Here is a 13,959-nt window from a genome sequence, read left to right as displayed (position 1 = left end):
GGCCGAGAGCCGCCAGGGCCCCGACTCGGAGCGCGGCGGCGAGGCGGCCCGGCTCAACCTGTTGGACACTTGCGCCGTGTGCCACCAGAACATCCAGAGCCGCGCGCCCAAGCTGCTGCCCTGCCTGCACTCCTTCTGCCAGCGCTGCCTGCCCGCGCCGCAGCGCTTCCTCATGCTGCCCGCGTCCATGCTCGGCCCGGCCGACACCCCGCCGCCCGCGCCCGCGCCCGCCGCCTCGCCCTTCGCCACGCAAGGTAAGGCCGCCCGTGGAGCCCGGCTCGCGCGCCGCTCGCTCGCTCGCTCGCTCGCTGGCTCTCGGCGCCGGCCCCGGCGGGCGGGGGGAGGGGCGGGCGGGTCCGGCCACTTTGTTTGATGATTGATTGCAGATTGGATGCCGCCCGCTCCCCTTCCTGCACGCTGGGGTCCGTTAGCTCTACGAGTCCCCTCCGCTGGGGACAAAGGAACTCGGGGACGGGGTTGGGTCGCCTTTCTCTGTGCAAGCCTTCATTCCGAGAGGCGTGGAGCCAGCCGGAGCGGGCTGAGGTCGCCGGTTTTCTGGGGCTGTGCAGACCCCGGCTGGCAAGGCTGGAGCTGGCAGTTGTTCGCGCTTTTTCTCTCTTTAATTTGGGGGGGGGGGTGTTCGCGCGCGCGCGTGCTGTTTGTTAACTGGATAATGAGACTTTTGACAGGCAGCCCCCACAGCGAAGGTTAACAGGTTTGAAACAGGGAAAGTAAGTTAACGAGCGCGGTCGCGGTGATTGTTAGAGCCGACCGCCGTTGGTTGCCGTGGAGCCAGTTTCCAGCCCTGAGGACCCCGTGAGTGCAGGGGAGAACTGCTCCTTACTGTTTCCAAGGCCACTCTTTGGAAGCAGATAGCCAGACCCGCTGTCTGCAAGGTTGCCTATGGCTTTAAGGGCGGGAGGGAGGATTAACACACCTACTCCTCACTTACCGACTGTCTCGATGTCCAACATTTAGTATTTGCAGGACTGAAAAAAATCTCCATCTGTTTGCGCACCAGCAAGCCATGCCTGGCTGTAAAGGAAGCTGGCTGTGATGGTTGAGCTTACATGTCAACTTTGGCTGGGCCAAGATTCAAAATGGTTTGGCAGTTACGTAATGAGACTTAATTTGGCAGTTATATAATGGCATAATTGGGCAGTTATGTAATGACCTAATTGGGTAGTTATGTAATGATGGGATTTGACAGGTAGTGATGCAGTCAGCCTCCATTTTGTAATCCGATGTGGTCATCCTCCATTTTCACATGCTACCGAGTTTTGCATTCGTGACCTGGTGTTTGAAATTTATGCTTGTCAGAAAGTGAGGACATCTCTATTTGAAAAATGCAAAGTAGCCCTGGTGGGTGGCATAGTGGTTGCAAGTTGGGCTGCTAAGTGCAAGGTCCGCAGTAGGAGACCACTTGTGGGCTGGGTGGGGGGAGACAAAGAGTTAGCCTTGTAAAACATGCAAAGTAACTGGGAAAGTTATTTTTAGTATTATTAAAAAGAAAATTTTGTTAAGCCAATTAAAGTGAGCAGGGTTTATTGAGTGAAAAACAGTTTTACAACCAGCACCCCAAAATGAAAATGGTGATTGTGCTCTAGTTTGCAGTTAACATTGCCCTTTCATTTGGTTGGTTAATCGTTTTTAATTTCTCTTTTGAGACAGTGGGTCACTAAATGGCTAAGCTAGTTTGTCCTAATTGGATGAATGTTAATTCCTGCTCATGAGTATTACGAATGCCTGCTAGCTCATCCCTATATTTAGATTCTGCATAAGGTTATTGTTTCTTGTAAGTGACTTTCTGAGTAATTTTTATTTAGTCTTTGATTGAGGGGAGCTATGTTAACTCTTGACTATTTAAAAAGTTTTAACAACTCCCACCTTTTGGTCATCTTGGCTGTTGAAGATGTCACCAACTGGACACGTTACTCAGACACCCTCAGTCAAGCCATTTTCTTTATGTGGCCCTTTGATACAGGTTCCTGATGACTATGTGTAGGACAGGGTGAAGCTGCCCCTGTGGGTTTCCAAGACTGTAGCCCTTCATGGAAGCCTCATCCTTCTTTCAATAGCAGTGGTTCTCAACCTTTCTAATGCCACAACCCTTTAATACAGTTCCTCATGTTGTGGTGACCCCCCCAGCCATACAATTATTTTCGTTGCTATCTCATAACTGTAATTTCGCTACTGTTAGGAATCTAAATGTAAATATCTGATATGCAGGATGTATTATCATTGTTACAAATTGAACATAATTAAAGCATAGTGATTAATCACAAGACAATATGTAATTATGTATTGTGAAATATTTGTGTTTTCTGATTGTCTTAGGCGACCCCTGTGAAAGGGTCATTCGACCTCCAAAGGGGTCAAGACCCACAGGTTGAGAACTGCTGTTCTGTGGAGTTACTCTCCACAGCTCACATTGCTGTTGGCCGTCTAAGAGGTACATGACATTTCAGATCTCTGGCTTCTTTGCAACATATTGGTTGTTGAGGATGAATGGCAGTTGTTTGTTGAATGTGATGGTGATTCAAAACATTTGTCTTTTGAGCAAACATCTTGTTAGGGAGACTATAACAAGAACTTGGGAGAAAGATGAGGCTTTCTACTCCCATAAAGAGTTACACCCTCGGAAACCCACAGGGTCAGTTCTACCCAGCCCCATATGGTCACCATGAATCAGAATAAACTGGATGATAATAAGATGACTAAAACTAAGGGTAATTCTCCAGAATCCAGAAAATTCTTCTGTGGTTAGATGGTCCAAGAGAAAATCCACTGAATGATCAAATGGGTTAAGAAAATAAAAGATTTAAGGAAACAATTAGTCCAAAGGGCTAATGGATCCTGTGAGCCACAACTTCCAGTATTCAGTAACCAGAAGAAGCAGGTGACCACTACCAACCACTCTGGTTAGGATCAATATAGAAGGTTCTACACAGAGGGAAGAAAAAAAGTGGGATAAACCCTAAAAACTTAGAAAAGATGGTGCTTTCTGGTCTGATAGAGACACTCAGAATCAGGAGATTGTGGCCCATAGACACTCTTTAGAACTGGACCTGAGCACTCCCAGAGATCAATTGCCAGATAAGCAACAGATAGACCTGTAAGGTGAATAGTAAGTCCAGAAACTATTACTTCTCAGAACAATGAACCATACCAGACCAAAAGGGCAGACAAAGCTCAGAAGGCACATGGGAAGGATCAATGGAAATAGAGCACAGGGATAGTGGGAAAAGTACTATTACATTGGGGATTGCAGCTAATGTTATGAAACAAAATATGTATTGTTCAACGCAAACTAAAATGCTCTGTAAACTTTCACACAAACTACAATTTTAAAAAAGAGATTTAATGTGTTAAAATTTGGATCAGCGCTTATAATTCTAAGCAGTCTACAATTTTTAAAATTGTGTATTTCTGTTTCTATTAAACCTGGGTTATTTATGGAAGTGCAACAAGCAGTGTGTGTTGGTTACAGTACGTAAGCCATTTTCTTCTGTGGTAGGTACTCTAGGACTAGTCTATTGTCTAGTACCACTTCTGCAAGATAGATTTAATAATTGCTATTGTAGTTTGATTCTGCAATTGCATTGTCCATGATAAGTCTGATTAAGGTATTTGCCCCCTGTTGGACTGGAGTAATCTTAAGCTTAGTAAATAGAGAAGTCAGTTTGGGATTGTTTTAAAGGATTCAACGAGACAATAGACAAGGGACTTCAAAAAGTTGTGGGGAAATTCCATATTTTTCCATCTTAAGGCCCTTGACTAATGGGTAGGGCAGTTGTGTTACTTTCTTAGTGCTGCTGTAACAGAAATACCACCAATTGGTGATTTTAAAGATCACAGTTTTATTTTCTTAGAGGCTGGAAGTCCAAGTCTGGTTTTAGGAGCTTTCTATCAACATGGCATCCCTGATTCCTTGTCATTCATCACATTGCTTTTTGTGCCTACAGCATTTTAACATGTTGTACAAAATTAGTATAGTGTGCTTACAAAAAATACTTCGTCCCAAGGGAGCAGTCTGATTTGGAAAAACACATAGCATCTGCATAAAATACAGTAGTATTTGATATCTTAAAAGTGGTTAGTGTTTTAGATACATCTTATATTGATAATAATTTCATACAACAAGAAAATTCTGTTCTCAAATGGGACTATAGCCAAAGATTTATAGCATGTGTTTTTTGGGGGGGTGGTGGGGGGGACACAATGCAATCATTAACAGTAATGAAGATGTGTTCTGGGAGGGCATATAGGAAACCAGGTTTTGACCTTGTGATCTTGGGTGCAGCTCCACTTCAGGACAGTACATCATCTACTTTTTCTGCTGTTGAGGATAGCTGTCTACTTTGATGATCTCAAATGAGTTTACATTTTAAGTTAGCTAAAGGCTCGTGGGACTGAGTCTGAAAAAGCCGTCTTTAGTTGGGAGGCATGTACCTGGGAATCTTATCTGTTGAGTTTCACTGTTGTGTGAGTGGTGGGCAAGACTTGGAGCAGCCCTTTTCAGTGAGCAGCCCTTTTCAGTGATATTTTTTCTCATATATGGATCAAGTACTCATTCAGTGATATTTTTTCTCATATATGGATCAAGTACTCATGAGTACCAAGAGAAGTGTTTGGGCCAGGGTAGGTAGGTGTAAAGAATTCTGAGATGGTTGGAAGATAGATTGTGCATCTTCCATATGAGAAGTCAGGTATGTCTGCTGTCCAGCATACTAAAGATAATATCTCTGGCCTTCCAGCATGCCTGATGTCTAACATCCTGAAGATAACATCTCTCTGGAGAGGCAGTTTAATCATAAAGATTAGGGTTCCCTATGTTGTCATCAACTGGTCCACTTACCATGGTCCCATGGTCCCTGGCTGTAGGAACCAATGCCACAGTGCCGATGCTGTGGTTTATGCTGTAAATCATGAATAAGTTATAAACTACTCTTGGTCTCTCACCATGGACCTTCTATCAGTCTCCATGAAACTGGTATCTGGTTAGCCTACAAGTAGAATAAAACCTTCCATGTTTCAAAGTACTTGTTGGAGAGTTGGTGCAGGTGAAAACTTAATCTGAGTTTTGAACTTTAAGATACATTTTAAGTTTATTTGTATTTAAGTGGCTAAACAGACAGTTAGGGTCTGGATTCTACCTAGTTCTAAAGATTTATTGTATGATGACTTGAATGAATAAGAATGTGAATCACAAAATAGTTCATCCTTAATTCTGAACTGCTATTCCATTTCCAGACTACTCAAAATGACCTGAGCAATTCTGTCTCCCAAGTTTTCTTTTTCTTTTTTTAAAGACTTTTATATATTTTGTATTTATATTTGTAAGCCAGAAGTAAGGGAATGCATTTAGATTGCATTGTGGTTTTTATTTTAGTTTTGGTTTTTATTATGTACTAAAAAAATTCCTTTAATAAATTAAACTTTAGACTACACCTCAGAAGGGGGGCTAGAGTTATCTTTGACAAATTAGAAATACTATCTCTATCAATACTTGGATTTTTTTCTTCCTTGCAAACTAATTTTAATACTAGCTAAAACAAAAGTTTAGACAGTGTGTTTTAGAGCACAATAAATAGGATTCCTCTGATGATCTTTGCCCTTTTTTCATTATCCTAATGGGTAATAAACCAATGTGTAGATGCATCATGGGTCAGTCAAACTATATTACCTATAAGGGCTAAGCACATGAATAAGATGACAAACGATCAGCCTGGAGGTAGAAGGAGGGTTACTGAGGGGTCAGCTCTGTTTAGCTCCAGTACATTGTCAGGTGGTACAAAGGCAGGGCTGAAGGAACTTGAGCTCATGCTCGCTCTTCATTGTAAAGCCCAAAGTCCAGATTTGTGTGTAAATTTCCAGCGTTGTTATCTAGTGTTATTGCACAGAGATAGCACAAGTGGATGCCTTTGACAAACAGAAATTATGTAGGAGCAATCTGTACAGGAGGTTAGAAATCCACATTGAGAGTGCCAGCTGTAGGGTAAGACTGTGTCCCTGGCTCCAGGAGGTTCTTAGCCCAGGGACCCTGGGTCCAGAGGACCCATTCCACATCCCTCTCTTCTTTCTTGGTGATAGTAGGTCCCTTCTCTCCGGCAAAAGATGTTATAGGCCATAATCCAGATCAGGGCTGTGGCCAGGGATGTGATGTGATGTCCGATTGGCTGATCAGATCACATTATGAGGGGAGACATTACATAATGCCCAGTCCATCATTACATAGCTCAAACCAGAGAGTCATGGCCCAGCCAAATAGAACATATTTTGGGAGTCACAATTTAATCCATGACAATTTCTCTAGTACTAGACTATTGGCAAGTAATTAAGTGTATACGTAGCCTGTACTGTGGGCCAAGCAAAACAGGTTAAAATTTTTTTTAAAAATATTTTTATTTACCAGCTTTATTAGCACAAAATCCACATGTCATACAATTCAATAATTCAATCATATCAAGAAGTTGTACAGTTATCACCACATGCACTTCTAGAATATTTTCTTCTTCCTATACTCATTGTTATTTCATCATGGACTTTTTTAATAAATCATTTTATAGGGGACTCTTACAGCTCTTATAAACATCCACACATCAATTGTATCAAGCACATTTGTACTTATGTTACATCATCATTTTTAAAACATTTTCTTTCTACTTGAGCCCTTGGTATCGGCTCCTCATTTTTCCCTTCCTCCGCCACCCTCTTACCCTCATGTGGTAATTATATAATCTGGTGTCAACTTGAGACTAAATAGCTCACATGAGGCCAGATCCACACTCTGCTTCATCTTCCAAACCAAATGGAGCTATGCTGATGAAGCCAGAGCCCTGGAGCTGGAGGAGCCACATTGAGACCTATGCCAGTACTGAGATGCTTCCACCACTGGATCCACTAGACTTTCCACCACTGGCCTCTAATCATCCTGCATTCTGCATCATTTCAAATGTTGCATGAGTCTAAAGAGGAATCAGACTGGTATCGGACATAGGGGCTAGTATTGGACTTATGGACTTGATCTGGACTGGGCTGGGATGTTTTCTTAATATATAATTACTCTTTATATAAAGCTTTTTTTGTACACATGAGTGTCTATGAATTTGTTTTTCTAGTCAACCCAGACAATCACACCTTGTGTCCCCTTGATAAATTATAAATTATTTTCATAACTTATACTATCTACTCTCTCTCTTTAACCACATTTCTTTTGTTCATCCTCCTGGGGGGGGGGTGTTCTATGTCGATAATTGTGATAAGTACTCCTCCCCTCACCTTCCCCCTATCCTCATGGTATCACTACTCTCATTATTGTACCTGAGGGGTTTATCTGTCCTGGATTCTGTGAGTCGAAAGCTCTTATCTGTACCAGTGTACATGCTCCAGTCTAGTTTGTAAGGTAGAACTGGGGTCATGATATTGCGGTGAGAGGTGGGGGAAACCGGGAGAAGAAGCATTAAAGAACTAGAGGAATGTTGTATGTTTCGTTTGTGCTATACTACACCCTGACTGGCTCGTCCCTTCCTTATGATCCTTCTTGAGGTAATGTCCAATTGTCTACAGATGGGCTTTAGATCTTCACTCCGACCCCCTTCATTCACATTGATATGATTGTTTTGGGTCTTCTGATACCTGATTCCATGGACACCTCATTTTCACAGGAGTTGGTGTGCTTCTTCCATGTGGGCTTTGTTGCTTCCCTGCTAATTTGCTGCTCTTTTAACTTTAAGCCTTTAAGAACCCAGACACGATATCTTGTATTAGCCAGTCACCATCAGCTTTCTTCACCACATTTGCTTATGCACCCATTTTGACTTCAGCGATTCGTGTGGGAAGGTGAGCATCATAGAATGCCAGGTTATTAGCACAGAGAGTCTTTGCGTTGAGGGAGGACTTGAGTAGAGGCCCAATGTCCATTTGCTATCTTGATACTTAACATATAAAAATATATGTACATAAATATATATCCCTATCATATATCAATATATTTACATATATATGTGCCTATGTTTTTATCTCTATAAATATCTTTTGCCTCTTAGTTCTTTCCACTATTTCATTTTACTTTGCTCTGTCCCACTATCATGTTCGACCTTCATTCAGCTCTCAGTAATTCCTTTCAGTTACTTTGCACTTGATCAAACCCTGCCAGGCAGCAGAACAGGTTTTGTTAAAATCATTTATGTTACAGTTTGCCTGAGAAAGGGTGTTTCACACTCTAGATCTAATGGAATCACTTTATTTTGCTAATTCTCCAGCAGAGCAGCTGATGGATTTGAACCCCAGACTTTTGCAATTAATAGCTCAATGATTAGTTGGCAGCACTAATAAGGCTGGCTATAAGAAAGGTAGTTAACTTCTGAGGATATTTGTGACAATAAGAAATTTAAATTTCTTAGTTTCTAAGAAATTAATATGATTTTAATTGTTCTAAAAAATCTCCATTTTATCAAAATAATTAAATATGTGGGAGCACTTTACTCGTCTATGCCAGAAAATTTGGAACACAACTACTTGGCCTGCTGACTGAAAGAGATCATATTTGTGTCCATTCCAAAGAAAGGTGAGCCAACAGAATGCTCAAACTCTAGAATGATATCTTTGATAATCACACACAAGTAAAACTTTGATTAAAATCAACCAACAATAATTGTAACAGTACATTGACAGGGAACTGCCAAAAGTTCAGGCTGGATTAAGAAGAGGATGTGGTACAAGGGTTATCACTGCTGATGTCAGATGCATTTTGGCTTAAAGCACAAAATACTAGAAAGATGTTTACTTGTATTTCATTGACTATGCAAAGGCATTCAACTGTGGACCATAATAAACTGTGGATAACCTTGAGAAGAATAGGAATTGTACAACACTTCATTGGACTCATTCAGAACTTGTACACACACCAGGAGACAGTTGTGAGAACAGAACAAGGGAAGCTACACGTCTTAAAATCAGGAAAGGTGTGCATCAGGGTTGTATCCTCTCACCACACTTGTTCAGTATGTATGCTGAGCATATAATCAGAGAAGCTGGCTTATGTGAAGAAGAATGTGGCATCAGGATTGGAGGAAGGCTTATTAACAACCGGAAATAATACAGATGACAAAACCTTGCTTGGTGAGTGTGAGGAGGAGTTGGTGAAACACTTGCTGATGGAAATCGAGGATTGTAGCCTTCAGTATGGATTACAACTCAATGTAAGGAAGACCAAAAATCTTCACAATTGGACCAATAGGTAGCATCATGGTCAATGGAGAAAAAGTTGAAATTGTCAAAGATTTTGTGTTACTTGCATCCACAAACAGTGCTCATGGAAGCAGCAGTCGAGATCAAAAAATGAGTTGCATTGGGTAAAAGTGCTGCACAAAACCTATAGTATTGAAGAGCAAGGATGTTACTTTGAGGACTATTGTGTGCCTAACCCAAGCAATGGTATTCTCCATTGGATCATATGCATGTGAAAGTTAGACATTGAATAAGGAAGTAGAATAATTGATGCAAATCGAACGTGGTACTGGAGAAGAATTTTGAAAGATTGCTAAGAGGACAAACAGATCTGTGTTGGAAGAAGGCCAGAGAAGGACACCATTTTTAGTAAAGTGGAAAGGCTACAAAAAGAGGAAGGCCATCAAGGAGATTGATTAACATGGTGGCTACATCAGTGGGCTGGCTCACACAGGAACAGTTGTGAGGTTGGCCAGGGCATCGCAGTGTTTCGTCCTGTTGTACATGGGATCGCTGTGGGTCAGAGCTGACTTGACACCTAACAACAACACCATCAAAATAATCCTTCGGCATATTTGGAACATCTCAAAACATCTTCAATCAACACCTACCAACACCAAGGGTGGTAAGTTAGTTTATTGTTCCAACCTGGCCTATAAACACATATGGGGTTAATTGAAGGGCAGAGAGATAAATGGCTCATTGAGCCTCGACTTTCTATTTCTAGGTTCTCTTGCTTTCTGATGGTTGGACCAGGGTGCAGCTGCCTTAGCCAGTTCCTTGCTTCAGCTGGCAAGGCTCACTTGCTGCAAGACCTTCCTGAGGAGAAGCCACATGGACCTACCCTGATGCAGCTCTGGCTGCTGGAGCACCTGTGTGGAGACCCCTGCCAGTGCTGAGTTTACACATTCACTGATTTAGCTTTCCTCCTGCAGTCTGCATCATTGTGTCTGTTCTGTGAGATGGAGGAGGACTTGTGGATTGGTGTTGGACATATGGGTTAATGAGTTTTAATGTTGGACTTATGCGCTTGGCAGCACTGGGTTGGGATGTTTTCTTGATGTGCACTTAGCCTCTATATAAAACTCTCTCTTATACATGAATTTCTGTGGATTTGTTTCTCTAAAGTATCCAGACTAACACAGGTGGGGAAGTCATGTCTTTTGTTCTTTTATCTCTTGATTGAATACATAGGAAAACAGACCATAGTATTTCTTTAACTCAAACCAGGACTATGTTTTACAATACAACTGATAGGATTCTTTAGAAAATCAAGATCACACATTGAGGTTTAATGTGTTTTCAACAGTAGCTGACCTAGTATCTTTTTTTATGTTCTGATGCTCCCTTTATTATTCTAAAATGAAAAACAAAATAAATCCTAACTTTTTAAAAAAAAAAATTGGAAATAAGCCAGTTTTAAACAAATAATTTGTGACTGCTGAGATTCTACCACCACTCTCTCCATCAGTGTCCTTATCCTTTTCCAGAGCACCCCTGGAGGCAGGGCAGGCCAAGCCTCCCCTTGAGCATGCCAGCTTAACCCCGGGTCGAAACTTCCTTTCTGTGTGGCAGGTGCACGTGGGGAAGAGTGAGGATGAGTCCTCCTATACAAAGCTGGGTGACTGCCTCAGCCTTGACAATCGTTTCTTACTTTGCAAGAAAAGAGGAATCTAGAAAATGGATTTTCTTTTGGTACATTCTTGAGACAAATTGATCCTGCAGAAATGTTGTAGTGTCGAAATGTATATTATTGACTTGCTGTTGAATCAGAGACCAATATGCTTTTCTTTCTTTCCTTCTTTCTTTTTTTAAGAATACTGAGTATACTTTAGAAAGGGTTCACAGAGTGTAAACATGAATAGAAAACCCATTCATTTCCCGAGACTTTTTTTATTGGCAGTTTATATGGTAGTTAAATCGTTTGGGGAGCTGATTGCTGCTGTAAAAGAATTTTTTTTTTTGTATTTTTGGTGAAGATTTGCACAGCAGCATAGGTTTCTTAACAGTTAGACAGTTTCTGCACATGTTCACTGACCTTGGCTACATTCTTTACAATGTGTGAATATTCTGATGATTTTGCCTCTGGTAGTTTAACTTGCTTCCCTGCCCCTTACATTCCCGTCTTTGTTTCATAGTCATTGACAGCTGTTTTAGTTTCAGATAGGTGACTTTAAAACTTCTTTTGGTTCTTGATGAAAACAGTAAATCATTTTATGAATACAGATGGATGTAAGCAAAAGTTTAGTAGTATTTATAATTTGGAGTGTTACTTCCAAATCTGACATTTCTCTTCACAGTTAGTTTACTGAGCTCCTTTAAGGATTTTGTATGGGAAAATGTAGATGGTAGAAGATTGTCTGTTTCCAAAAGGCTATACAGCAAAAAACACTCAATATTCAATTAAAGTTTTAAACCAGCTTTATTGCAGTCTAGTCTACTTAAAGTAATGTACACTAAGTGTACGATGTGATGAGCTTTGGAAGGTAAAGGGATACACAAAAACCAACTATTTCAAAGGCAATAGGCAGCAAAAAAGTTGTAAATTAAAAAAACTTAAATACTGTACTGTTTATAGATAGTATAAAATAGTTAAGAACTAATTTACCCAAAAATATAAGACCTCTACACAGAAAACTATATAGTGTTGAGAGAAGTTAATTATCATAATGAAAGTTAAAATATGTTCAAGGATTAAACTAAAAACTCACTCCTTTGGAACCAACAGGTTTCGAAGACTCACTCTTGTTAATACTGCTCTCTCAACTTGGGTCTCTAGACTCACATCAGTCCCAATCAGCGCACCAATGGACTTTCGGAAATAGAAACTAAAGCTTATTTTAAAATGTATGAGCTTTGAAATGTATGAGCTATACAACTACTATCCATTCTCCCAGACATTCTTTGCTCCTTTCAGACAGTCCTCCTTCCTCCCTCACACCTGGTTCCTGTTTCAGAACTTCATAGAAATCGAATGATACACTGTGTGTTATTTTGTATTTGGTGTTTTATGCTCAGCATATGGATTTTAAGGTGGATCCATGTTGGCACAATCAGTTATATATGCACTTGTTTATCTGTTTGCTTTTGGTTGTGGGTGGTGCTAGACAAGTCTTTGGATATGCTTTTATTTCCCTTAATAAATTCTAAAATCAGCTTTACCTTTCTAAATTCATTTTATCTAGTAAGCTTTTTTGTTTTTTAAGGTTTCTTAGGATTTTTGTGTTGACATATTTTTTTTTCTCGTTCTGTATAATTTATGTTTTTCTCCTGTTATTGCACTAGCTATATGCCCTTACTATAATCCTGGATAAAAGTTGAATTTCAGTATTGCGTGAGGGAGGACATTCTTGCTTTATTTTTTATTTTAGGAGGGTAGCATGAATGCATGAATGGTGTTCACCATTGTTGGAGCAGTTAATAGCTGTCTCACTTATCTAATATTACCATAACAAGTGCCTCAAGTGACTGGCTTTATGAAACAGAAGTGTTTCTTAAACGGAAGAGGCTAGAAGTCTGAATTCAGGATGTCACCTCCAGAGGGAGACGTTCTCTTGTCCGATCTGGGGGAAGCTCTTTGTTGCTTTTTACCATCTTCAGGCCTCACCATTTGTCTTGACAGCAGTCTGAGTCTAGGAAGTTCTAAGCCAGCGGTTCTCAACCTGTGGGTCTCTCGACCCCTTTGGGGCCCATTAGGAACTGAGAACACCGCTTTTCTGTCTGTCTCCAGGCAGTCCACCCACATGCAGATATGCCTACATATGGGGGTCACCACAACATGAGGAACTGTATTAAAGGTTCCAGGCATTAGGAAAGTTGAGAACCACTGTTTTAAGCACAGAGACCCTGAGTCCAAAGGACCCATTCTTTTCCTGACCCTTCTCTCTTGGTGCTAATGAGGTCCCTCTCCTTGCTGGCTCCTCTCTCCTTAATAAAGGATACATTTTTTAAATCTTACAGAAAGTAATTTTGTAAGATAAAAGATATGACTCAAGCTATGCTGTGTGACTTGAGTCACATTCTTATTTATAACTGACTCAAGATACACCCCACACTGATTCAGCCTCATTAACTTACAGAGGGCTTACAGCACAGAAACTGGAGGATTAGTACATAAGATCACAGAATGGAGGACAAGTACACTATACTGGTGTTGCGTCCCGGCCTGCGGGACGCACGAGCAAGGCCCTGCGGGGAAAGGCGAACCTGGATGGAGAAAAAAGACACGGGGACGTGGAGCAAGACAAAACTCTGATCAAGCTCATTTATTTGGGCAAAGCTGGGGTATAAAAAAGGGGGACTTGGGGGTTGCTTTTTTTATAAGGTGTGCGACACAGCATCCAATCCAACAGGTACATTAATGAAGCATAAGAACGTTAACCAATCAGCTGTAGGTAAAAGGGCGCGCGCTAGTTCTCAAAGACGTCCTGCATGCAGATTAAGGTCCATCAGGTGTAAAGCAAAGTCCATCTTAGTCCAATGAGCGCCTGGCATAATTAACCAATGGGTGAAAAGGTCAACTTTACAACTGCCCGTGCTACAGAGCACGTAGCTAGGAACGCGGAGGCAGGGTTGGGCAGGGATTTCAGGCAGGGCCAGTTCCCACAGATTTAGCAAATGAAAGACACACTTAACAACCAGGAAGCAGCCAAGTTCGGCTGTGGCTGAGGCTAAGGCCTTAAAGGCCACCGGCTCCCAACATACTGGGAAACATGACTTAGCCAAGTT

The 13,959-nt window shown here is 41.3% G+C and overlaps 1 protein-coding gene across 1 annotated transcript in view; it reads left to right on the top strand.

Annotated features, from left to right (window-relative positions):
• TRIM24 (tripartite motif containing 24) overlaps nucleotides 1-13,959 on the top strand; it is a 110,587-nt gene that overhangs the window by 838 nt on the left and 95,790 nt on the right. Inside the window, exon 2 of the mRNA XM_045288919.1 lies at nucleotides 8-254. Within this exon, the coding sequence (XP_045144854.1) occupies nucleotides 8-254 (247 nt within the window). The remainder of the gene's footprint in view (nucleotides 1-7; nucleotides 255-13,959) is intronic.

The sequence above is a fragment of the Echinops telfairi genome, unplaced genomic scaffold (assembly GCF_000313985.2).
Source record: "Echinops telfairi isolate 266 unplaced genomic scaffold, ASM31398v2 ScPeMD7_23;HRSCAF=83, whole genome shotgun sequence".
Taxonomy (NCBI): Eukaryota; Metazoa; Chordata; class Mammalia; order Afrosoricida; family Tenrecidae; genus Echinops; species Echinops telfairi.
This window is presented reverse-complemented; position numbering and strand designations above follow the sequence as displayed.